Raw genomic sequence first — 27,768 nt, forward strand, 5'->3', positions numbered from 1 at the left:
TTTTTTTTTTGAGAGGATGCAAATGGTTAATGAATCAGTTGTCTGAAAAGTTAATAAAATACAAATAAATAAGCAAAGACAAATTATAATTTTGGAATGTACAAAATTAAACTTTTATAATCATTTTTTTTAAAGATTTTTATAATAAATATATTTTTTTAATGTCTTAACGAATGCGGGCACCGGTAACCAAACCCATAAATAAAAAGCATCACAGAAGAAACTGCACACTGTACCCTCTCTTCCCTTTGCTTACATTATATCCAATTTTCGCCCATTCCAAAGCCAATTTTCACACAAACCCCATCAATTCTGACTCCCCCATAACTCCAACAAAATCCTCAATTTCAGGTTATTAAGAGAAGAAATTGAAGAGCCAAGGGTGTGAGGGGTGTTGAGTAGTGATTTTCTTTTTCCTTGTTTGATATGGCTCTTCACTGTGGTACTTTCTGCTTCTGGACTGTGGCTTCTCACCCTCCAAGTTCTGTCAAGTTGAGTCAACCCACTATAAAAGCTTCCTCCTTTTCTTCCCCTCTTGCCCCTCCACTTGTCAAATTGAATGTCAGAGGTAATCCAAATTTTATGCATGTTATAAGATGAGCAACTGTTTTCTGTTCTGTTAGAATCCTTGCAAACGTTTTGGAATCTGTTTGTTGCAATTAGGGGAGGATGCTGTTTATGTTTTCAATTTGAGTTGTGTGCTTGTGAGGTTTTAGGTGTCTTTGGAAAATCAACTTCATTAAGTGCTTATTTAGTAAGCCTGGCTCTTGTAAGCTATGAAGTGCCAATTTTTGTAATGCATTTTATCATAGGTCTTATTAAGATAGGAGTTTAATAGACATCCACGGTTAGTATAAAATGTTTTTTCACTATTAACCAATAAGAAATCATCCTTGTATGACTTTTATAGTAAGACAAATGATAATCAGTGCCTTAAGCGTATTGGGTAAAAAACTAAAAGGAGAAAGATTTTTATTGGTATGCGTAAAATTGCACTGTCCATGACTTTTTTTATGCTCTCCTATAATCTCCACAATAAATACTTTCTCTCTTTAGTTCCTTAACCAATGCCCTAAGGATACTAGTTAGCAAGACCCTTATAGTAATTATAAAAATCAACAAACTTGTTAATTAGTTTGTGATTAGACCATAGTATAATAAAACTTAAAAATGTTATTCTTAAAATAAGCTTAAATTTTGTTATAGGAGTTATAAACTATTTCCATAAGTACAAATAAGCTTTGTAAAAGCTCTTTATAATGCCTCCTTAATTTAAAGATTGTATTGCTTCTTCTGGAGATGCCAAGTAATGATATGAATATATTTTCACTTCTCAACTTTTCTTTGCTATACAGGAAAGGCTTTTCCTGGTGATGGGACACCTGAAACAAAAGAATCACCTCTTGTGGTTTGTTTTGGTGAAATGCTCATTGATTTTGTCCCAACTGTTAATGGCCTTTCTTTGGCTGAAGCACCTGCTTTTAAAAAGGCTGCAGGAGGTGCCCCTGCTAATGTTGCAGTAGGCATATCCAGATTAGGAGGTTCATCAGCTTTTATTGGAAAGGTGTTGTATAAATACTTAATAAGGTTTTTTCTATACTTTTGATAGGTGTAGGAAACATCATATTTTAATGTGCAACTTAGGCATACAGCCAACGTTTACTTTGCTTGTAAACTTGAAATTGTCCCATCATCTCATATTCTTGTGCTATCAAACTTTTTTCCCATACCAAGGGGTTTACTTTGTTAATCCCATCATGCTTGTTTTCATAATCAGTTTTAATGAAAAAGAAGATAAGGTTGATCAAGAGTTAACTCCCATTTTGGTCCTTGAAATGTTTGTAGGATGTTAAATTAGTCCTTAAAAGATTTGTGTCATTAGTATAATCCCTCCATAATGGAATTTATCACCATGATAGTTCCTATGTTAGCCTCTGTAAAAAAGATTTACTAATGGATTCCAAAGTGACCTGTTAAGTGCTAATATGGCTTGTTAATGCCATCTAAGCATTTATGTGGCAACATCACCTAAGCATTCAATTGGTGGCAAAAAAATGATTATCTGATGAGACATCGATTTTTCAGAATTAAAGTCTGACATGTGAATCTTTGAGTGACACAAACAGGGGTTAACTTTTTTTTTTCCCACTCACAATACTAATTTACAGTACCAGGGTGGTTGAGGCAGGGGTTGTGTTAGTGGTCTCTTTAGGTGGCTCTTAGGCTCTGTATTTTTAGGAATTTGGTTCTCTATCATATAGGTGTGTGGGTTTGGATGGTTTCTAGGCTTAATTGTTCATGGCAAAGGGTTCGTGGTGGTACCACATAATGTTTGCAGGTGGTTTGATGTTGGCTTTTGGTTCTTTCTTTGTTGGCTTGGTTAATATAGGAGGTGGAGATTCTGTTTAGAGGTTGCTACGGGCAGTGTATTCAAGTGGGGTGGTTTTGACTTTTCTATTCTGTGTAATGTGCTGGAGGTGTGGGTTTCTTGGTTGTTTGATAGGTACTGGTTCATTTAAAAAAAAAGAAGAAAGAAAAGTTAGGATTTTATTGATGAGATCTCCTTTATTGAAGAGATAGTATGCATATAAGTTATTCCTCACAGTATTTCCAAAATCTGAGATTTCCCCCCGCCCCCCCCAAACCAGCCCCTAACCAAACAGAATACCCCTAATAATCTCTTTTTATCTCTCTATAGCCTATCTTTGCCAAATTCTATTAGAATTCTAACTAACACTGACTAACTCTAACTCCCATAACTAACAGAAACCAACCCATTGGGCTTACCTAACATAGAGGTCAGCAAGCTATAAAAGAAATGCGTTTGTTCGTGAAGCTGAAATTTGGATGTAGTAAATGTATAAATTCATCAATAATCAATCAACAATAAGAGATCTTTTTCATTAGTATTTAGAATAGACTAAGTTTATCAAATTTCTCAATGTTTTGCTGACTTTACTAACCCACCCCCTTCTTCTGGCTCTTGTGTATGGTTCCCAGAAATTGAATCCTAAATTATTATATAGCACTTGGTGTTTTATGACCTTGCTTGCTTGTTGAGTAGTTCCATTTTACGAGACTTAATTTTACAATATCAGAGTTACGTCCATAATTGTGTGTTTAAAGCTAATTTTCAATTGTGCCCTTTACTATGTAATTTTTCCTGCTGTTGAGTATGAAAGGAAAATGAGAATTTGATATCAAAGATAAATAAACTCAAATTTTGGGCATTATTCTATTTTATTTTATTTTATAAATCAGAAATCATAGTTAAAGTTTCTCTTTGAAATTCATGCTCCACAAGAGTCTAATGCTTTGTGCAACATGAACAGGTTGGTGAGGATGAATTTGGATATATGCTTGCCAATATACTCAAGGAAAATAATGTAAACAATGAAGGGATGCGTTTTGACCCTGGTGCACGAACTGCTTTAGCATTTGTTACATTGAGGAGTGATGGAGAGCGAGAGTTCATGTTTTATCGTAATCCCAGTGCTGATATGCTGCTCCAAGAAGATGAACTTGATTTGGACCTAATCAGAAAGGTAAAAACAAAAGCAGAATTTGTGGTAGTCAAACTAAAGCAAAATGTATGCCATAATCCATGAGTTAATCGAAGGGAAATCAGACCACTATTGAGCCACATTCTTTATGTTGCACTTTTCTCAAGTAATCTTTGTTCCGTTACTCAAAGTTACTTCATTGAACCAGTACTTTGTGAATTTTTTAAACATTAGAACTCACTGTGTAAGGATCTAATCTAAACCATGTTTTTGATTACTTATATAGCATTATTGTTTCTGTAGTTTAAGAACTCACTTTCAGGTTTCCTTAATATCAGGTAAAACATCAAAATGATTGCTAAGTCTATTTCCTTTTGATATTTTCCACTTTGACTCAATTCATAAATTCTAGTAATATTGTTCTATTATTTCTTTCTGGCAGGCCAAGATCTTCCATTATGGTTCTATAAGTCTTATAACAGAACCATGCAAATCAGCACACATAGCTGCAGCAAAAGCTGCAAAAGAAGCTGGTGTAGTTCTGTCTTATGACCCTAACCTGAGGCTTCCTTTATGGCCTTCTGCGGATAGTGCAAGAGAAGGAATTCTGAGTATATGGGAGACTGCAGATATCATTAAGGTTCCTTTCCTATCAATAGGGCAGAATATATATTCTATAGCAATAGACTTTTTCTTGTTCCCTTTTTCAGGAGTACAGATTACAAGGGAATGTGGAATAATAGACTACAATACCATCTCTAACAACTAATCTGATAATTATTCAGATAAGTGAAGAAGAGATTTCTTTTCTTACAAAAGGTGAGAACCCATATGATGATGCTGTTGTTCATAAACTATTCCATCCAAGCCTCAAGCTACTCCTAGTTACTGAAGGTGCAGAGGGTTGCAGATATTACACCAAGGTAAGCCTTCCAAAGATGCTACTTCCAAAAAATCATTTCAACTCTTGCTAATATTTGTTTCATGGTCACCATTTAGTGTATCTTCAAAGGCATGAAAGTAATATTTGCCAATTAAATAGTTGTTGCATAAACTGTGCCCTCATATTAGCCTTTATCCACTATATGGGGTTGGCTACATGGATTGCACTACTCCTTTGACTCAGTTAAAAATCAAACTTTTAGAGATACTATTTATGATGAGACCCTCTTAACAACTAACCCTAATGTCCTTCTAAGTCTCCCTTTCCCCGTTTTCACTAAACTACAAACCGTGCAATCTAGTCTCTATAGGGCTAATGATGAAAGAGATTGATATGAAATAATTAAACTTCTATAGGTGTCAAAGGCTAATGTCCTTGTTGCAATTCTTGCATAAATTAGTTGGATCTGAAAATGATGGGAAACAATATCATGGATATTTATTTATTAGTTGATCCTCTGTGATTAACATCCATATCTTCTGGAATTCGATCACAAAAAACAACTAAAAAGAAGTCCTGGAAAAGTTATTTAGTTCTAAATTCTTATAACATTGATGCTGCTAGTTATAGTGTATGAATGCATTATTGATAACTATGATTTGAAACCTGTCCTACTATTTCTTTGCAGGAGTTCAGTGGTAGGGTCAAGGGATTAAAGGTGGATGCTGTTGACACCACTGGTGCTGGTGATGCATTTGTGGCTGGAATATTATCACAATTAGCTGTGGATCTTTCAATACTTCAGGTGAGCAAAATTATTGTTTGAATTATTAACCATCCCAAAAGTTTACTCCACACAACTGCAGAAACTCATGTACGAAACATCTATTATTGTTTTAATTATTAAAACAAAACTCAATCTCTTGCATCTTAATTATGCATTTTTACGCCTAATCACCCAATTTAAAACTGAGAGGAGTTGAAAAGTGGCTTGATTAAAATAATCTCCCTGCACATGGCAATCCACATGTGAGGTTAAGTCTTAAGAATATAATTGAAATGAGCTGATAATATGAAAACTACATACATTGTCGTTCAATTATAGATTGCCATGTATGGTAAGATTGACGATTTTTGTGATTTATGATTGCAGAACGAGGACGAGTTGAGAGATTCTCTCAAGTTTGCTAATGTATGTGGTGCATTGACTGTGACCGAGAGAGGTGCAATACCAGCTTTGCCCACCAAGGAAGCTGTTCTGAATGCCATGCTTAAGCCCGTATCCTAGCTTTACAGACATACTCTCTGTAATTATGTTAATCAATGAAGATCAATTTTTTGTTTTTGTTTGGAGGGAAGTATTTAAATTCTTAGGAACTTGTGAGCTAGTGCAATAAATAAGAGCTGATCGTTTCAATAATTTGGCAAATGCTCAGTTCAAGCAAAATTCTACCAATCCATCATTGGGTAATGGAGAATCGTTCTCTATGCATCAATTTATACTATTTGTAAACCTAGCTTCTATATATTCAGTTCATGGTTGCATATTGAACTTATGACCTACTTCGCAAAATCTTTTCAACCACTCTATCATGAAATAATTGCTTTATCTAACATCAGTCCTCCTGCATCATCAAAATTGATGTCTTGATCTATCACGGAGTAATTGCTATGTCTAATTTGTAAGTATTCGTGATATTTTTTTTATTCAAGTGAAATATAAAAATAAAAAAGGAAAATTTTATTCAAGAGAAAACATTTAAAATTACAAAAGAGATGTACATAATTTAGTAGATTAAATAATATTTGTTAAATTGATAAATATAAAATAAGCATATTTTGTTTTGTTAGTTATAAAAAAGAGAGATAAGATAATGGATTTAGAGTTTTAAATGAAAAATAGATTTTAATATGATTTTAATTTATGTAAATGTAATTAAATTTGATTTTAGTCTTTTAAAAAAATTGTTAATTTTGATATTAATAATTTATTTTCTAGAAATCTTTTTATCATTTCTTAATAATAATGTGACATGGATCTAACTATACAATATTAGCGCGGGCTCTAGCCCCCCACCCCCCTCCCTCATGACTTTCATGGTTAATTTGAAATATAGCTTTCTTAGTTTTTTTATAGCACTGCACAGCATAGCTTAATACCCTTTTCTGGCACTCCAATTCCTATTTATAAGTGTTTTCTTTACGCTCCAATGGGACCCTCTCACCATGCCATCCTCACTTAGCATTAATTGGTGAGTGAAAGATAAAATATCTGTATAAACTATTTTAATAAATTGAAAAACAATAAATAAAATATTTTACACACTTATTTTATTTCATTTACTACTACTATTTTGATAAATTGAAAAACAATAAACAAATTAGTAAATAGATAAAATATTTGTATAAACTAAATAATTTAGTAGATTTGCATCAAACAATTATTATACTATTCAATTTTTTTTAAATAAATAACTATTATATTTCCTTTCTTTTAAAATAATAAATATTCTGATAATTAAAGAATTTTTATTGGTTAAAATATGGTTTTTCAGTGATAGAAGTATTTATTACTTTTTCTATTTTTATCATTTGAAATAAAAATCAGTTTTGATTTATGTGTAGAATGAGTAAATATTTTATATAAATAATTCTTTATTAAAAATTAGACATTTAAATAACTGTAGAAGAATTTATTTTACCTCCCCCCATCTAGTAGATTTCTGGGTCCGTCCTGTATAATCATATGTCACCTTATTAGTAAGTAGTGACAAGGATTGTTTTGGAAAGAAAGACAAAAAACTAATCGCAATATTTTTAAAAAACTAAAATCAAATTTTATAAAAAAATATCTTTCCCTAAACAATAATAAAGTAGAAAAAAGAACATGCAACACAAGGGGCATTGAAGAAAAGAGTTCATAATTTTATTTTTTTTAGGACTGAGAACTTTCATCTATATCTATGACTCTATATTCGGCTAAACTTCGTTACCTGTGTTGGGCTCTTGTGCAAATGTTTTTTCTCGTCAATGGATTTTTGGTTATTAGTAGTACAGATAACCAAAAGTCCATTTTGTATACTAGCAAATGACTTTATTGAATGGATATTCATATTTGCTTTTGACCTGGGTCTTATTTATCCAAGCAACGTTACGTTATTAAAATAATCGAATTCATCAAAATGATATATTACTTTTGTTTCTTTTTACACGTCCTTTGAGATTATAACATACAAACTAAGAAATATATAATAATGGAATTGTTTTTACATGTTCTTTTTTCTTTGATCTTGATATTTTTTAAGGAAAAATATTACATGATCTGAGATCATAGGATCTTAATAAATTTACACGTCACATGTAATTACATTTTTTTTATATCAATAACGAGCTTTTTTTGCTGAATAAATAACAATTAACCAAGACACATATAATTCTAGATGATATAATAATTTCTCGGATTTTCAAATTATCTTAAGATAAAGCAAATTCACAAAAAGAGAAGCCACGTGGACGTAGTGGTCTTTGACATTCATTCTCCCCTTGCAAATAGAAGCAACGGTAAAACAATTTCAACCATAAACCTCCATTCCATTAATTTCCTAAACATTTTTCAACCATAGATAAGTATGGTAAAAACTGTTGTGAACTATGACCAAGTCTCATTATCGTTGTGCAAAAAAGGACACAAGACCCCGATATTAAAGGGTGTCCTTACATCATGGGCACCCTCCTCCCTCTTTAAGAACCAAGTTCTAAATCCTTTGACCAATCTCCAATTTCAGTGCAACTCCAAAATTAAACTAACTAGAAGGAGCTCTTTCGTTGTCATACAATACACACTCTATCAATCCACCACAATGGCTGAAGATCCTCAAGACGTAGCCGACAGGGAGCGAATTTTCAAGCGTTTCGACGCCAATGGCGACGGCCAAATCTCTTCAGCTGAGCTTGGGGAAGCACTCAAGGCCCTTGGATCAGTCACAGCAGAAGAGGTGCAAAGGATGATGGAAGAGATTGACACCGACGGAGATGGCTACATTTCATATGCAGAATTCACAGAATTCGCCAAAGCCAACCGTGGCCTACTCAGAGATGTTGCCAAGATTTTTTAAACTTAATTACTCCCACTCTTTTTTAATTAATTAACGAGACGGGATACACATATAATAATTATTTGTACACCATTATTTCTTGTGGGTATCTCTTTTTATTACATCATTTTCCTTAGTTGTACAATATTTGCTTTTGTACAATTCTTTGTGCAAGTAATATTTCTCTTAATTAATTAATTAATTAATTAATTAAACTTCATTATTACTTCTTTGGTTCTATGTTGTCAGCAATGAGAAGAGAAAACGGTTTGTGTGCGCATGGTTTCTAATTTTCTATATACATTGTGATGACAATTAGAGATTCATTCATTTCATGATGTCAGCTTCTTTGGGACTTTTTTTTCATATTGGAACCGCCTTAATAGCTGTGCTGTTTTGTGATATGACTTATTTTGTATATAAGTATCATATACTAAGGTCCTCCCTCAAGATGCCAAGATAGGTGTACCAAACAATTAGAGATGATCTAATCTTATTAAATGAAACTTACTTTAAAACATACAAATTTTAAGTTTGTACGTCATGCAAACAAGTATGTAGACACATGACATTGTTTTATACTTTATATTCAACTAATGTTCATCAATGCGAAATTGGCTTGGTTGTGTGGGTGTGTGTATCTTCTTTTGACCTGAATCGGTGGAGAGAGACCTAGAATAGGGGTCTTCTAAAATTTGTATGTTCTAGAGCCAAGAAAAACAATCCCTAGAACTCATAAGGATAGACAGATAGAGTTTTCCTACACAGGTATAACATTATCCTTAAAGAATGAATGAAAATAGAATTTAATTAAAATGTTCTACCAATAAATGAATTTTTCTAATATTTATCACGTAATTAAAAATTATTAATTTTATAATAATTATTTTGAAAATTTAAAATAATTTTTAATTGATAGAGTGTGGAAATTAAACTCAGAAAAATATATTGCACTTTACTCCTAGGTAAAGGGAAGAAAAAAATATACAAACAAGTTACAAGTAAAGTCCCTCTTTGCTTCTACTTCTACTAACAACTTTAAAAAGTTCACATCTAATTCCTGCACTATGGTGAGAATCATGGCAAAAATAATTCTCAATGACAATAGACAAAATCTTCATCCTCACACTCTGGAACTCCTAGCATAGCTAAAGCCAAGTGACTTTTCATCTCATTATTTGTTTCTTGTAACTTAGGGTAATTATCAATCATATATCCATTGCCAAAATAACCAGATTTCCTTCTTCTAGAGAGAACATGCTCTACTTCACCTTTCAATATTGCAACAATCTCACCTATGCTAGGCCTCCTAGATTCTTCACTTGTAACACAGACAGAAGCTGCATCAATCATTCGAACCATTTGATCTGTGTAACTCGAATTGTACTTGACTTGAGGATCAAGCAACTCCTCAATGGCTCCTTTTCCTTTTCTCAGCAAGGGTTTTGCCTACAAATGAATGTCGGATTGGATGTGTCAGAAATACCATGTGCTTTTGTAGGATTTTGGCCAGAAGTAATTACTGTATCACTATTATTTTACTTTTCCATATAATAAAAAATTAAAAACTGTGTTAGTTATTTTGGCTCATTAGATATCTAAGATCTTCTATAGTTTGAAAAAAATGTTTTTTGTTTCTATGTTGATTAAATATAAAAATGTTACCATGATTTAACTTTAATCCATTTTTAAAGATTTCTTATACAAATCTTTAAAATCATGAAACCGATAAAAGCAAGATGACATTTTTGTAATTAAAAGTGAAATAAAAAACATTTTGTTTAAGCAAAACAGTCTTAATTGTCATAATTTACAGCTAGAACATGCAATTTTATTATAGAACCAGATAAAATGACCAATTTTCAACTTTGTTATGTTTTGGTCTAGTCTTTTAGAAGTTACAAACTGATGCAGAAGTCATGAGTTATATGATTGCTTTGTTCATTAATTATTGGCTTAATTGATAGGAGTAATTGATGCTCAGAGGGTTTGGGTTATATACAAAATTACAAGCCATACCATTTGATCATTAACTCACCCATACTACTAAGTTTTCCTCTCCAGGGGGTCGTTTTGCTTCAATTGGATTGCGGCCAGTTAAGAGCTCCAATAGAACAACTCCCAAAGCATAAACATCAGTCTTATCTGATACTTTCCCATGTTCAAAATACTCAGGAGCCAAATAACTGTTGAGAAAGGGCAGGTATAAAATACTTATTTCAATTATCATAATATTAAAACAAATCATGCAAAAAACCAAAAAGATCCCAAAAAATAAATTAATCAGTATGAAGGGGTTAAGTTCATACCCAAATGTTCCTTTCACAGTTTTGCAAAGGAAAGGGACTGAAGGTGCAGAAGTCCATGAAGCTAGCCCAAAATCGCATAACTACAATTTAACAAAAAAAAAAAAAAAACCAATAAGAATGACTTGTAAGGGTTTCTTATGATACAATTTCCACTGTGTAAGGTATACTCCTACTTATCGGCAATAGAGCAACACAACCTACCTTGGGAATCTTCTTAGAGGAAAGCAGAATGTTTGAAGGCTTTATGTCTCTATGAACAACACATCTTTCTGTTCCATTATGCAGATAAGCCACAGCTTCTGCAATCCCAATTGCAACTTCGTACCTCACAGACCATGGAAGTGGTGAACTACCCTTCACACCCTTCTTCCTCCCTATAAAAAAAGCCAAACTATAATCAGTGAAAATCATCAAACTCAATTCTAATCACTACACAGCTGGCAGGAATCAAGAAAAATAAAATAAGAGAAAATGAGTACCATGTAAGTGATGCTCTAAGCTTCCTCCTGACACATACTTGTACACCAAAAACAAACCCTCCTCCGAGTCAATACAAAACCCCACAAGAGGAACAACATTTGTGTCATTCAGAGAACTAGCAATCATCAATTCTCTACAAAACGCCTTGGCACACTCCTTGTCTTCCTTATCCAACCTTTTAATAGCAACAGCAGTCCTCCAAATCCCAACTCTTCCTCTAAATACACAGCTCAAGGCACCTCTCCCCAACACTCTCTCTGTCCATAGCAAAACAAAGAATCACAATCTCATACAAAGGAATCAAATTCAATTCCATCAACAGAATATCCACAGGCACGCACACACGAAAAGTTACCTTTGGAGAAATTGCGAGTAGCAGACAGAATTTCATCATAGCTGAACCTGATCAAAGTGTTGGCCACCGGAGACAGGCTTTTCTCCAGTGACTGTATTCTCCTCCATTTCAACTCCCTCACTTGAGACTCATAGTCCAAATTCACCATCAAAAAGGTTGCAGCAGCGGCAGCAGAAGCAGAATAGCTCATGTTGAAGGACTCAACCTCAACCTGAGAACAGAAGCTGAACCTGAAAGACGAGTGAACCGATCGAGGGTCAGCACTCGCCAATTCGGCTCCAGAATCCGCCAGCAACCACGCCTTGTTGTGCTCCAAAGTTGTCTTCCTTTGACCGTTAAGGTCGTTATTGCCGCCACAAGGAACAACACCAACACATGCCAAAGCATACTCCCACATGGTTTTTCTCAAAAAGGTTATGAATTTGTTGTTGTGCCTTTTTTTGTCAGAAGAGTAATTTCCAACAGTAGAAGAGGAAACGTGTGCATTGGTGTCACCAGAACAGGTTCCTTTGGAGGAACACAAACTCATCATGAATGAAGTAGAGAGAACAAAAGGCTTAGAGAGAAAAGATAAAGAAGAAAAGTGAGGAGAAGCTTCTTTGCTTGTTGTTGGATTGGAGCATAGTTTTTTTTCCTCAACTGCACAGAAAAGAAGAGAGAAAGATGGGAAGTGGGTGGGACTGTCTTTGAATAATTGAAATTGGACTAATTTAAAGGTTGCATCAAAGTGAGAGAAGCTGAAGATGACCCTGCCTTTTGAAGTTTTTAGTTATGTTATGGCAAAATGTTTATTATATAATAGAGGGTGGAGAGAGCACGAATTGATGGTGAAAAATGAGGAAGAGAATCTTGTGTTTTTAAGACTGAAGATGACAAGGTAGAACACGGACCAGGGAACATTTTTCTGCATAATTTAGTTGTTTAAGTAGGTGGGGACTAATGAATAAAAAACATACATATAAAAATAAGAAGAAACTAGTTATCATGTTTTATTTTTTCTAGGGGAAAGATAAAGTGTCTCCTCTAATCTAATGGGTCATGAATTAATCTTGCACTGTGTGGTGAACCCAACAAAATTTTACGCATAATTTTTTTATTAAATAAATTATTCCAATCTAATAATTTTAATATACATGCATTTTGAGTGTAAAAATTATTTATTATAAAAGTTAACAAATTTAACTTACATCTAATATTTATAATTGAATGGGTGGAAAAAGTCTACTAGAATGTCAACAATTTTTTTATAACACTAAAAAATATTTACAATATCAGCACATATATTATTTTGGAAAATTTTACATCTACACTCATTTTTAAAATGTAAGGATAGATGAAAGGAAAAGAGAGATTGGGAGAAAATTTAAATAGAGAGAAAATAATAGATGCAATGATATAATAAAAATAAAGATATAGTAGAGAAAATATGATAAAAAAAAGAAATAGAAGAGAAGTTGAGTGTAAGATAAGAATGTCAGTGTTATCTATTCTTTTAAGTAATTATCAGAGGCTTTAAAAGAGAGAAGGTTGGCTTTTTTTTTATATATATATATATATATATAAGATGTGGCAGATGAAGTTATCAGGCATAAAATTAATAGCGGTGCACAATTTGAAGATAGAGTTCAGTTTTTATTCTTCTTGGTTACATAAGAAAAAAGAAGTATATGATGTAATGTAATGACTTTGAATAAAAAAATACGAATGCTTGTGTAATGTCTGCACAAAAATTCTGAGATCTTTAAAAGGGGTTTGGAACGTCAAAAAGAAAAATTAAATTTCAACATTTTTTCTCTCTTATGTTATGGGAAAGAAAACTATGAAAATAATTATGGTGAAGCTATGAATGTTTATGCAAAATCTATTGAATTATTTTTGCATTATTCTCTCAAGACATACGAAAAATTATGAGGGAAGGATCATGAGAAGTTTAAATCCAGCAAAATCAACACCGAATATTCGATTGGCTTTGCAGTTTGGTGACCATACAACCAATTCCTTCAAACCATATGCTTGTTTCATATAATTGACTCAATTAATAAATCTTATTTTGCATATATATTTAAGTTTTAAAACGTTCGAATTCAATTAAAATTTTATATATAAATAACTGAATTTTATTTATTTAAATAATGAAATCTATTTTACCTCTTTAAATAATGATAAAATGATTTTTTATATATTTGTAAACTTAAATTAATTACATCTATAAGTGAATAAACAATGACTATGTTACTTTTGGATTTTGATTGAGGCTTCTTAAGGTGTACTTAATTAACAACTACATATATAATATCACCAGTAAGTACAATTAACTTTAAAGTGGAGTTAACCCTTTTACGTAAATATTACATGGGTGTTAAGCTAGTTAGGGTTTAAATACAGCGAAAAAAAAAGCTAGTTAGGGTTTAAAAAATACGTCCTTCCGAACAAGAAGAAATAGCACAGCAAACCCATGACAATTTTAATTTAGTATAGATGGAAAGGTTGCTTAAATTTAGCTTGCGTAAAATTACGATGTCTTTTAAAAACAAATGTATAATAATATGTATATATTTGTTTTGTATTAATATTTTTATTAAATGATTAAATTTAAAAATAAATCACCGTAAATCAATTCAAATATTTCAATTTATAGTATAGTGATATATACTTTTTATATTTATCTATCTATTACATCATTTATTCCATTTCATACATCCTTTTCTTTTTTTTCCTCTGAATTATAAAATTTATTACACCGTTTACTATAGAAATAACATTTCTCATAATTTAATACTACGCTAATAAAATACGTTAATAACCTAGATGGTCCCAAATTCTTGTTTGTGGTTAAAGGACTAAGTCTATCATGACACGTGGAGTGCGATTCCGTATCAGAATGGAGCCTACAAACTACCTGAAAAAATGGACATCAATCATCCATTGATCTCCAACCATGTTTTCTTTAATGTGCATTAAAATATCTTATTGTTGATAGTTTAAAGATAATTTTTAATTATAAATACCATCAAAATAAATTTACTTTTACCATTTTTTATACAATTTTATTTTTTTATTGTCTTAAAGATAATATTAAAAATATTTTTTTATTAAAAATACGATAAGGAGACATTAATAATATTTGATATTGTATTTTAGAAAAAACATTATGGTTATTTTTTCAATCATTACTTTCTAAAATAATGAAACCCGTTTATAAATACATCCAAAAATTAAACATTGGTCAATATGTTTAAAAATTCAACTACTCTTATTTATTAATTATATCAGACTTCATTAGCTCCTATACATTTGCCATTGTTATTTGAGAAAATAATTAGAAAGTATAGAAACACAATTTATTTTTAGAGATTAACCTTGATATACACTATATGTCATCAATCATAAATTATTGTAAATATAATTTTTAAAATATTTTTTTTAAATTAACAAACTTATCATAAATGATAATTTTTTATTGGTCAATAATTTAAAATTATTTTATAATATCAATGCACACCTCATGTTTTCTCTTATTTTTAAGTGAAAATAAAATAACTATTATTTTTTATAGAATAAAACAACTATTATAATTACATTAACTTTTATACTAATGTTAATTAAGTGATCCACCATTTGAATTTTGATTAGCCATAAATGAATGATATTGAAAGGAAAATATGTAATGAAACTATACTCGGAAAAAAAACTCTATTAAACTACTGATAAAAATAGTAAATCTATTACTATTAATGAGTTTTTGTCTATTGGACTCGAAATCAGTCCCTTATGACATATAATTATTATTTAGAAATAAGTTAGTTGATGAAATAATTATTGTTTAGAAATAAATAAGAATATTATTGATTATTTGATTGCCAAAATTATTTCAAAGAGATAAGGTAAAATCAACTGATTGAAGATAAGTAACTGAAGATAAGTAATTAATGTGTTAAAGTTAAAGTTGAATTATTTAAATATTATCTAAATTTAATCTTTAGCATAAATAATTTTTAGTTAAATTTTAATTATTTTTTGGTCAAATTTTAGATTTATCAGGATTTCTTTTTTTGATATTAAGAAAAAAAGAATTAGATAACTAAATGGGTCATCATAAATAGATAAATAGAGGAGAGGGACGATAATAATGTGATGTATGATTTTGAATACTAAATTACAAAAACTTATGTAATAAGCTACCTCTTAGCTTTTAAAAAAAAGAAGCTACCTCTTAAGTCAGAATGATAAATATGCTTATGGAAGTTCTGTGAACTTTTACTAACGTTAATAATCACATGCTACAAAAATGTTGTTCGAGTTAAATGGGGTTGCCATTTTTTAAAAATATATATATAATCACCAATTGAAAATATTTATTCAGAATAATTCACTTATGATTTTAAGCATATGGTTATAATTATAGGTTTATCTTTATATTGTTTTAATTTTTTATTCATAATTAGTTGGATTAGTTATAATTATATATGAATATGTTTGATTTAAAATGAATTTGAATGAATTTGAACTGTCAGTGTAAAATTAAAATACAAATGATTGTGGTTATAAATATGAGTTTAAGTGTTGATATGAGGGCAAACATTATAATATTTTACTAAGATCCTACCATTGTCATTTCTTATAAAATAAAATTTAACATTATAATGTATTATATATATGATCTTCAAGACTCAATTATTTTTACTGCAAATAGTAATTAATAATTTAAATTTTAATATACATATAGGTATTTATCATAAAATTCTTATTGCTTTTAATTCATAATTTTTAATTCAATTTTTTCATATGTTAAAAATTTAAAATATTTTATTACTTTATATATCCACAAATCAACATACATGAAATGCGTTGTAACTAGGAACTTTAATTTTAGATTGCTTGAAATATCATTTCACAATAATTATTTATATTACAACCTTACATAAGACATAATTATTTTTTATTTCTCTCATTTATTATATCTTAAAATCCATAATCTATCAGATATATAATCAACTACTATATATAATTGGAAAACAATAATTAATAATTGATTAAGTGCCTTCCAAAAAAACAATTAATAATTAATATATTATACTTTAATTTTAAATAGTTTTTAATACAACTATAAAAATTATTTCAATATTTATTATTTTATAAAAAAATTCATATACAATATTTTCCGTATATGACACAAATTACACACCCACTCTAGTATTTACAAATATCAAACCACAGATCATCAAAAACTTGAAAAGAATGAAGAAAGAGGACCATCGTGAAGTTATGAAGATTTTTTCAAAGTTTACAAAATATATACTTCTTTAATTAAAATCAGAATATTCATTATTAATATTTATTTTAAACTATTTTAAGACAAAAACAATAAATTATTAAATTAATATACTTACAAAAGAAAACTAATTACCGTGAAAGGGTTGAAAAATTGCTTCTACCAATCTTAGCTTATATACGGACCGCCCATTGATCTCCAACCACGTTATTTGATAAATGTTTATAAATGATTGCGACACTTTTGATTTTAAAATTAAATATATAAGTATTTCTTTATTTATCGATCATTAGTAATCTTAAAAATATAAATTATTGCACTTGTAAAACTATAAACAAACTATTAATACCAAATTAATTTAATAATTATTGCACTTATAAATAAATTTTTAGATATATATATATATATATATATATATATATATATATATATCAATTTAATTACTTAATAAAAGAAAATTATTGAAATAATAAAATATAATTTTAGTATTTAGTGTATATATATTTAAAAAACAAAATAATATTTTATAATTATTTAATTAAAAATAAAAGTATTTTCTTAAATCAAGCCTAGATTTATAATTAATGAGAATGAAAATCACTTTACATGTCACTTTCGATGACAAGCTTCCTTATATTTAGATTTTTGGCAGTTACTATCCTAGTACTTTTTTTTCTTTGGCAGAAAGCAGCTAACTAGTGACTAAACGTAATTGTAGATGTTTTTAGTACTATATTTTTTTTTTATAAATTCATAATTTTCATAAAAATATTCTTATTTATGAATTTATATTTTTTTAATGAAATTGTAATTTCTGATGAAACTTTTTAAAAATTTTCTTCGCAAGGCTTTCTTATAAGCAAAATAATATTAATGTTAGGAAAAATAAAATCACTGTAAAAGTTATGCAAATGCTGAGCAGCCAAAAAAAAAAAAACATGTTATACAATCAAATAAAACAGTATACCCCATATTAATCTTAACAACACCAACCACCCAATACAAAGCATGTTTGACAATTCCAAACCTTTACAGAATATGAAAAGGAAGCATCAAAACTCAGTTTCCTTGGGCAACAAAATTTATTTGTAATAATAATGGTACTGCTTCTTTTATCAAACTTGTGAGAGTTAAATCCTTGGGCAACAAAACTCAGTTTCCTTGTGAAATTTTCTGATACTAATATCTTCCTGAAAACTAAAAGCCTGTGATAGGTTGCAGGGTGATTTTCAAGTTAGATTCTTTAGCATCACAAGAGAGAAGTATGTGATATAACAACAAAATAACTTGCAAAAGTGCATTGTAATTTCTTACAGAAAATTTACTTATACAGACAAGGTCCATCTAGGCAAATACATACACAAGCTAGGAAGAATAGGTTATAGAAAACTTCTCAGGTTATCAAACAATACCTTCTTCTTGATAAACCAAAAATTTTTTGTTAGGAAGAAACAAGAAAAACAAAGATCTAATGCAGGATAACAGACATTCGGAAAAAATGCAACATTCTTCCAATTTCAAAGCACTAGTATGTTTGCCAATCAGATGCAAAGTAAACATAAAACAATCTTAATTTATAGCAGTCTAAAATTTTGGAACATATTAGCATACATTGGCTCAAAGTTACTTAACAGTCTATATGAATCAATCAACTGAAGCTACACCTACTGAAATCAACACCAACAATTTTGCTGCGACACACCTCATAAACAAGAGATGGTGCTTCATGTTGTGTCCTCCTAGAGAGGCACTTCAAGGCAAGTCAGTTTTTAGGTGGGAAAAAAGAGGATTGAGAAGTGTAACACACACCATCAACCCACGCCCTTGACTTAAATTTGGAGCATGTTGTCCCTCATTGAAAGTTTCATATATGGGAAGTGCAATGTTTGACTGACTTTTGAGCAAACTCTTTAAATGATTCTTGTGCATCAATTGTTCTGAAAAAGTAAAAAAAAAAAAAAACCTCATGTGAATAATCCATGATGTTAGAGATCACTTTGTGTGTTTAACATAGATGCATACCCCAAATCTCCCAATGAAAAAAAGTGTTTACGATAGTAAACATGAGCAAAGGCAAAGCATGAATATCAATTATCAAGTTATCAAGCATTTAGAAGTCAAAATACAACATTTGCAATGCAAATTGCCAAATACAACGCTGCTTAGTAAAATTATAAGAATTTGTTTAAAAGAATCATGCTTTGGAAACTAACTATCAACTTAAAAGCTTGACGAGCAGTTTGACTAAATGTGAAATTTAATTTATTATTTGCAAACCCACTTTCTCCGAAACAAATATAAAATATTTCCAAAATAAGCTATAATCCAAACATTCAAAATATTTTTTCTCTGTAAACACTCCAGAACAACAGAATAAAAAAGTAAAGGGAAATAAAATAAACTTTCCCATGAGTTAAAATTAGTTTATACATGAATTAAAATCAGTTTAGACTGGACCCTAAATAAAATCAGCTTTTGATGAAGCTTCTCTCATTTAGCTTCTTTAAAAAAATTGATTTTAACTTGTGAATAAGCTAATCTTGATTTATGAAATAAGTTTTTCTTTTCTTTTATTTTTTGTGCTTTCTGTTCTTACAAGTATAAGTATTTCCAGAAAAGCTTATCCAAACACGATCTAACTTTTAATCAAAATTAATTTTGCAAAAACTCAGCTCAACAATAATGATATTGTGATGATACAAAAAACTTTCAACAAATACTTAGAAATATTTTATGGCATACGAGCAGAAGGTTGAACGGGAAGAGATAAAGGAGATGATTGAGGAGAAGATGAAGCCATGCAAGGGTGAGTGAGTGAGAAGACAATGTAAAAGGAGAAGTTTCTCACGAAAGTTTTCTGATAACTGCCGTGTCAGTGTCTTCATGTTTTTCTTGTTTCTCTTTTTGGTGCATGAAGCCATGAACCCCTCTACTCGTACCATGAGAATGGGAAGATTCAAAAATAAATAAAAATACTACTTTTTTTATAAACAAAATGCTGATTATACTTATTTTACTATCTAATAAGTGTTACTTTAAATCAAATACTTAATATATTGAAATTAAGAAATACGCCACGCGGAACAAGATTGCTAATTATCAAAAACTTATTTAATTTCAAGAATTGCACGATGATATCTTCTTTCTATTGAATTTAATTTAATAATATCTCTAATTATTAGCAATATTATTTTGAATTTAACTATTATATTTTAATGTTATAAATCCGATTTATAAACTAGCCTAAAAAAATGGTTCAACAATATAGAAAAACCAATTCCGCTCTTAAAACCGATTTAAAATTAGTTCTGCACTAAATTGGTTTAGAATCGATCTAAAACCGGTTCACCAAAAATCAAACTATTTTGTCAAATAAATTAAAAACCAAACCATAAAAATTGTTCAATGTGGTTTGGTTTACCAAAACATGCACAACTCTATTTGTTAGTATCACTAAAACCAAAATAATAGGCTTAACACAAAAAATTGATTTTAAAAAATTTAACTGGATAAAAGAAACCAAATTGTTAAAAAAAAATGGATTTCAAGCCGGTTCAAAACTAATTTTGTTTTAAAACTCGATTTAAAACCAGTTCAGTTTAAAATAAGTTTAAAACCAATTTAGAATTGGTTCAGTTCAAATATCAAACCATTTGTCTAATTCAAAAGAGTTTGGAGTAAAAGTTGATGACTAAATTCAATTTGATTTTAAAAACAAAAAAAAAAATCATGCACACTCCTAATTGAGATAAATTTATCTTAACTTTTACCCCATTCAAAATTTTAATAAGTACATTTATTTAAGTTCAAATCCAACCAATAATATATGACACCATTAGGTAAACATAAAAATCAATTTTAACATGATATAATATAAAGTTTGAACCCAAAACATGTAAGACCTGGGCTTAACAAACAAAACCGGCCACTAAAGAAGGATTTTAACAACAGTTCCTAAATTTTAACCAGGAACTACGGTTTTCTCTCGATGAACTTTAGTCTTAAGAGTTTGCAACATACACAAGAATTCCATCACACTTTACATTTCTCTACTGTGCCACCTATAAAGAAGGGACTTTGTTCATGGGAGCTGCCGTACAAGGAGCGACCTGAATCATGGGAGCTGCAATGCAAGGTGGGACTTGGTTCATGGGAGCTGCAGTGCGAGGAGGGACTTGGTTCATGGGAGCTGCAGTACGAGCATAAAGTTGGTTCATGGAGGGACTTGGCTCATGGGAACTGCAGTAAAAGGAGGAACTTGGTTCATGGGTACTGCAGAACAAGGAGGGACTTGATTAATGAGAACTGCAGTACAAGGAGGGACTTGGTTCAGAGAAACTGCAGTAATTGGTAACCTGCAAATTTTCACAACAGAACAATCAATTAATCACAAGACACGTCCACAGCAGAAGAAAAAAACTAGCTTTGCCTCCCAAACAAGCAAATACATGTACATATCTATCCAGCTTAAATCATGTCACATTATAAATCCACCAAAACAAGTATTACATATAACGTCCCTCACTACATAATACAAACACAAACTTCTTTTATCCAGGTACAAGCTTTGGCATTTCACCAATGAAACAAAGATGATCTCAACAGATTGTAAGATGAAATGCATGTTCCTTCCTTCCTCTTCTTAAATGGCTTGTTGCGCTTTGGCCCCACGTCATGCACTGCATGCTCATAGAAATCACCATTTGCAAATCCTGGTCCTTTCCTCGATCTCCCATTCCCAAACAGATCAAAACATTCAGTCCCAAACCAGAGATAAACAAACCCTAGAAAATTATCCTTGGGCTTCATTTCTCAGCAATTGAGCATCGAAGCTTTTGGATTCAACTCCTTTGTGAAATCAAACTTTGATTGCAGAACAGATAGCGGCAAGGTAAAGTGAGATAGCATTGGAGGGGAAGTGTGGTCAAGGGAGAGGGGGGCTATCAAATGTCAATTTTTTGTATATGAAATCGAATTTTGGTTCGTTTTATGATTTTCAAATTTTTGTTTGATGCTGGTGCAACAAAGTGTATTAGAATTGTAGAATTAATGGGAATTGTTATGGAGATGATAGAAGTTCACAGTTTGAAATTTCTCAAATCAAAGAGAAGCATTTTTTCTTCTCTTTATGACTGGACGAATCATCTGAGTTTGGCACTAAAACAAAAATAGAATATCTTTATGTCACTATGATCTATGTTGGAAGTCTGCTAGGAAGAAAGATGTAAACCCGTGAAGGCACTCAAATATCAGAGGGTAAAAGTGCTAGGTTGGTTCCAGGCATGACACTAAAAATGTAAAGATCAAAAAAGGAGGCAGCAGATAACATTATGTAGGAATCTCGGGGAATTCAAAATGTGAGTCGACGTCTTTTAACTTGTTCTGTTTTGTGTTAATTTGAAGTAATTATAACAGAATCTCAGAGTGGAGGACAAGTATCAAAATGCCAAAGGGATAAATTTGTGTAGGAGAGCTTTGTGCAGTATTCAGAACCAGTCAAGTGTGGCAATTGCAGCTATGTTACTGGTTTTTGTATATGACCATGTGAGGGTTAGGGGGCCTTTATGTATTTTCTGTAGCTAGGGGGAGTGGCATTGTGCGAGGGGGCAAAGAATTGGATCTGTAAAGGGGTAGTTTACTATGTGCTAACTGAAAGAAGTTTTATTCCATTCTTGTGTGATGTAAACATCATAATTAATGAAAAAGCTTGATTGCTTCCATTCTCTACTTCCATTCAACATAATTTCAACATTTAATCATATTGTAGAAACATGTGGTAATTATAAACTTGGACTCTCAAACTGAGAATAGTTTATGATAAAATAAGAACTACTCTCGTGAACACTAACAAGCTTCCCAAAAAGAATATCACATCTAAGCACTAACAAGCTTCATACTAACAATATTCAGGGACACAATTTGTAAAACCCAAAAAGCATAAAACACCAAATCTCTTCCTCACGTGCACTAACACCACTCAAAACGTGATGTCACTTCTACAAAACTGCATATATCCACACATAAAAATATCCCTGACATACATCCAAACCAGAACCACAAAACTGCATAAAAATCCTCAACACGTAAACACACCGGGTTCTTATCCTCCTCTCAAACCCTCCAATATCACAAACTAAAACCAGCAACAACCTTACTGTATATATTATTAATATTCATTGCAAGTTCACCTCACTGGGAATTGACTAAAACAAAGCATTAACAATTTAACATTCATCTGAACAATGCAAACTTCAGAAATTATGGATAGACAAGGGAAACATGTAGAATAAATGCTAAATAATTATTTTGTTTGCAGAGACAGTTACTCAGTAACATAAATGAGGGGGAGAAAAGACTCAAGAAAATAAATAGCAAAGGAAGCAAAAGAAACACCAAAAAATAACAGATATGAGATTGTAGAAACTTACGGCGGAGTCTCCAACCGTAACTTCTTATTATTAGACTTCTTCTTGTTCTTTTTCCGCTTTTTTGAAGTTGAACTATTATCAATGGAATGTTCTGAACCTGGTTGCAAAGACACATTATTGGCTTCAAGGGAAGATTCTTGTTTTATCATTTGGAGTTCTTGACATGTGGAAAGCATCTTAGAAGACTCAGGAAATTCAACTTTAGCTTCAATATTCTTATTATTATTATTATTATCAAGCACGGAAGCTGTAACTCCTGTATCTCTATGACCCAGTGTAACAGAGATCTGTCCTGTATTTGTTGTGGATAACACTGCACTAGGCTGTAACAGAGGTGGTCCCTTTCCTTTGATTGCATCATAAAATGTAGACTTTGACTTAATAATCTCAATGAGTGTAGTTCCTGAGGTAGAATCACCTGCATTAAATGGTCATTTAGTAGATAAGCACATTGCTACCTAAAAAAGCTATTGTAATAAAGCATACACATAAGCATACCCATAATGGAAAGAATAGCAGCCTTTGTGGCTGACTGCTCAGCTTCCTTTTTTGTTCTAGCTGGATCACCGGTGTAACTTGTACCATTGAAAACTAAAGAAGTTTTAAAAACACGAAGCACCCCTCCTAGCTGTTCCTGAACGGTGTCATATGTAGGTTGCACATGCAGTTTATCAGCATACTCATTCATGATAGACTTGGAAAATGGAGAAATCTGGAAGACGATAACAAGAGTCAACATTTTACATAAAGATAACATTGAATGATAATACCAAACCAAACCAAAATGAAGCAATAACAAATAATTAAGAATTAATGCTATTTCACCAGCAATTTATTTTTTATAAGTTGGCAATGAATTGTTTCAACAGTAATAAGCACTTAATATTAAATCGCTTTTCCAAGACAAAAATTTAAGAATGATTACTTCAAGCTATACAGGATTAGTTTAAATCATTAACAAAGATAAGGAAGGATCTACACTCTAGTTCCATTGGCAACAAAAATTATTTGTTGTAATGATACTTCTTTTGGATCAAACTTGCATGGTTATCTGATACTGTTACCTTACCTGCTGAGAACCAAGAACCTCTGCAACATGATACAAGATGATCTTCAACCAGTGTTGTTAAATAGCAGAATGGCATGGCAGATTTTTTGCCAACCACCATAGGCAATTTGTGAAGGGAAGCCCGCCATAAGGCGCAATGGCGTGTTTATATAGTGGAATTTCAGCCTTCCACCATGTTCTGCCATTAATAACAATGTCCTCAACTAAGATTCTCTATCATTACAAGAGATATATATCCAATAAAAATATAACATTGCACAACTTAATTTATTATAGAAAATCTATTCAAATAGAGAAGATCCAACTTAACATATATGTACACTAACTGAAAAATATCCCAGGTCATTAGACAAAACGTTTTTCTATCTAATAGACAACAATATTTTGTTAGAACAAACATGAGAAACTACATTACATCTAAGGGAAGATAGCAGACATTTTCACAAAAATGAAACAAATTATTCTAATTACTACAAAGCACTAGGATGTTTGCCCACCAGATGAAAAGTAAGCATAAAACAAGCCTAACATATAGGCAGAGTTCAGTGTCTAGACTATAGAAAATTATTATTAACAAAAATTACCTCAAAATTACTTAACAATTCTAACATGGTCAATCAAATCGAAATTGCACCTACTGAAAAATTGAGAACAACAAATTTTAACACACCTGCTGATTGACAAGAGAGAGTCCTTCATCTCTGGTCCTCTGAAGCATACCTTCCAAAGCAACTCTAGCAGCATCCTGTTCAGCAGCTTTTTTCTGGGAAAATGTGGATTGGGAAGCGTAACCCATCTCAGTCACCCACACAGTCGACCTAAACTTTGGAACATGATCCTGTCCCTCCCTCATTAACAGTCTGATACACAGGAAATTTAATGCCTGACCTTGAAGTAAACTCTTGTAAACGATTTTTGTACATCAAGTGTGCTGGAAAATCCCATGAGAGCAATTCAGATCATTAGCGATCTCTTTATGCATTATACATAGACACGGGTAAAAGACTCTGAATAAAAAATGTGTGACGATAGCAAACAACTAAACATAAACATGTGCAAAGTAAGCATATCAGTTAACTTATCAAACATGCAAACACAACAATGGTAACATGATTCTAAATTTGGGTTGTGGTTTCACCACAGTCCTTGACATTGCAGAAAATTGTGAAAAAATGCAGCTGATGCAACCAATTGCGGTAAGTTGAAAAACCTTCCGGTTGCAGATGGCAATTCAGAACCATGATATGTAAGGTAAGGAAAACAACCAAATACATTCCACAATAATGCTGCAAACAAAAATTATAAAAATCATTTAAAAATAATAATCATGCTTATGAGTTAACTAATTCACTTTAAATTTTACCAAACATTTTTCAACGTGGTTTTAAGGAAAGGGTGTCCATGACAGCTATATCCGCTGCAACATCAAGGTTTTGAGCTCGATTGCAACTGCAGCCGCATTTACCCACAATTTCCAGCAAACACAATTTAAAACCTTGTTTTTAAATTCTTTTGTTTTTCTTTTTTTGAACGGCAAAAGAAATTTTATTGAGACCAACTAATACGAAAGCACAAGACTGTATTAGAAAAATTACAAAAGCAAGGAAGGCTCTGTAAAAACATGGCAGCCATATCCTCCACAAAGTCTCACCAGAACTCAAAAAGCAAAGGCTATGAAACGTTTTTCACTACTTCACTTCCTAATGAAGCACAAAGCCATGAGCCTAATTAAAACCCACAATTTCGAGTATCGAAAACCTATGGAAATGGAATCCACCACACACAAAAATACCACTGCTGTTGCTGATTCTGACAGAGTTTCCGCAAACCATCCTATCCATTTTGAGTCAAAACTATATATATATATAAAAAAAAAACATTCAAAATCAAATGCAGCAGAAGAATAACAATAATACGGTTGGTTTCGATGCTAGTATGTTGAAGAAATGAAGGACTTACGAGGAGGGTGAGAATGAACGGGAGCAGGAACTGGAGGTGGAGGCTCAGAAGAAGACGAAGCCATGGAGTTCCTCACTGGCTAGTGTTGAGAGAGGAAAATTAAAGGGTAAGAATTGTGCTGTACCCTTTTATAGATTCACCGGTCAATCAATTCAAGAGGTTCCACTCACTGGTAACTGCTAAGTTCATTTAAAATGCAGGAAATCTATTCTTTCTTAGAATAGCATTAAAACATGGTTCAATTTTGTTTTTTTATTCAGGGATTGATTGTTCTTATTGACTAGTATTCAAAATATTATAACTTCTTTATTTTTTTTCTAATTTTATCCTATATTAATTTTATTGATTTTGTGATTTTTTTTACTAAGTTTATTAATTTTTTTAAAAATCATTACTATTTATTATCCCATAGTCAAAATTAATGCAGGAAGTGAAGATATTTTTAGTAAAATTGTTTCAATAAATAATTTGTTTATTGCTACTCCTAATCCGTGTTAAATATTATACATTTTGAAATACAGGGAGTAAATCCTTATTACATTTCATTCCAAAAAAATAAACCCTTACTACACAAGAATGATAAAACCATATGTTATTAGCCACTTGTAATAAAAAAAAATGTTATTAACCATGTAGTAAAATTTCAGAGTGAGTCATTATGGCATAAAAACTTTTGTCATAAATTTTTAAAATTCAATAAGTTATTATCTTTTGAATATATATATATATGTCGAAAATTACTTACACAATTTTAGTATTAATTTTCACGGAAAAAAATGTCACTAATCATATTTAGAAATTTTCTCTCAATCATTTTTTTTTACTATTTACAAGATGCAAATTTGATATTTTACTTAAATGAAATTGATTTTTTCATTAAAAAATTATATATATTTTTTAGATTGTTATACCAATATTGATTAGAATACCAAAATAATTAAATATATTTGATTATGTTTACAATAATTTATTTTGTTTTTAAAAATATAATTTTTTTTATTTTATGATTTATTTATTTATTAATTTTATGTATTATATTATAATCATGTTGTGTCTTATCCTTTTTAAAACTTATCAATTTTTTGTTTTCATAGTATTAGTGTGAATTATTCATCAACTAATTATATTAATGATCAATCTTCATCTATTCAACTTGATTTGTTACCTTTTGTGAAATCTCTCATTCTAATCACATATTTCTTATTTACAAGACTAGAATATGAAATCGTATATAAGGGGATCGACTTTCCATTTTAGATTAAATTAAAAAAATGAAAAAGATTAAAAACTAAAATTATGAATTTTATTTTAAAAAAAAAAACTATCCAAACAATTTTTTTACACTAGTTTTGAACTATTTTTTTGTTATCAATGTTAGAATGGTTTGACTTTCCTAAGAACTTATCATCTATCTTA

The 27,768-nt window shown here is 30.9% G+C and overlaps 4 protein-coding genes across 5 annotated transcripts; 2 read left to right on the forward strand and 2 right to left on the reverse strand.

Annotated features, from left to right (window-relative positions):
* Positions 1 to 214: 214 nt before the first annotated feature.
* Positions 215 to 5,942, forward strand: LOC114398267 (probable fructokinase-6, chloroplastic). Its single transcript, XM_028360449.1, has 7 exons — positions 215 to 568; positions 1,356 to 1,564; positions 3,333 to 3,545; positions 3,946 to 4,143; positions 4,289 to 4,426; positions 5,075 to 5,191; positions 5,540 to 5,942. Exons 1-7 carry the CDS (start codon positions 427 to 429, stop codon positions 5,672 to 5,674), a joined length of 1,152 nt encoding a protein of 383 aa, XP_028216250.1. The 5' UTR covers positions 215 to 426; the 3' UTR covers positions 5,675 to 5,942.
* A 2,209-nt stretch (positions 5,943 to 8,151) lies between these two features.
* LOC114398270 (polcalcin Nic t 1-like) lies at positions 8,152 to 8,649 on the forward strand. Its single transcript, XM_028360457.1, has one exon. The coding sequence runs from the start codon at positions 8,247 to 8,249 to the stop codon at positions 8,499 to 8,501; it is 255 nt and encodes an 84-aa protein (XP_028216258.1). The 5' UTR covers positions 8,152 to 8,246; the 3' UTR covers positions 8,502 to 8,649.
* A 754-nt stretch (positions 8,650 to 9,403) lies between these two features.
* Positions 9,404 to 12,482, reverse strand: LOC114398257 (probable serine/threonine-protein kinase PBL7). The gene is made up of 6 exons (XM_028360440.1): positions 11,625 to 12,482; positions 11,269 to 11,526; positions 10,991 to 11,163; positions 10,790 to 10,869; positions 10,519 to 10,666; positions 9,404 to 9,929 (listed from the first exon to the last, which is right to left on the reverse strand). Exons 1-6 carry the CDS (start codon positions 12,154 to 12,156, stop codon positions 9,576 to 9,578), a joined length of 1,545 nt encoding a protein of 514 aa, XP_028216241.1. The 5' UTR covers positions 12,157 to 12,482; the 3' UTR covers positions 9,404 to 9,575.
* An 8,254-nt stretch (positions 12,483 to 20,736) lies between these two features.
* Positions 20,737 to 26,512, reverse strand: LOC114398274 (double-stranded RNA-binding protein 4-like). Of its 2 annotated transcripts, none has more exons than XM_028360463.1 (5): positions 26,353 to 26,512; positions 25,064 to 25,324; positions 23,823 to 24,036; positions 23,325 to 23,742; positions 20,737 to 21,251 (listed from the first exon to the last, which is right to left on the reverse strand). In XM_028360463.1, the coding sequence occupies exons 2-5, from the start codon at positions 25,244 to 25,246 to the stop codon at positions 21,110 to 21,112; spliced, it is 957 nt and encodes a 318-aa protein (XP_028216264.1). In that variant the 5' UTR covers positions 25,247 to 25,324; positions 26,353 to 26,512; the 3' UTR covers positions 20,737 to 21,109. The 2 variants fall into 2 exon arrangements, with proteins under 2 accessions (XP_028216264.1, XP_028216269.1); XM_028360468.1 differs by lacking the exon at positions 26,353 to 26,512 and adding an exon at positions 24,389 to 24,571 and having other exon boundaries at positions 25,064 to 25,200.
* Between the last annotated feature and the right edge of the window lie 1,256 nt (positions 26,513 to 27,768).

Source organism: Glycine soja, chromosome 2 (assembly GCF_004193775.1).
Source record: "Glycine soja cultivar W05 chromosome 2, ASM419377v2, whole genome shotgun sequence".
Classification (NCBI taxonomy): domain Eukaryota; kingdom Viridiplantae; phylum Streptophyta; class Magnoliopsida; order Fabales; family Fabaceae; genus Glycine; species Glycine soja.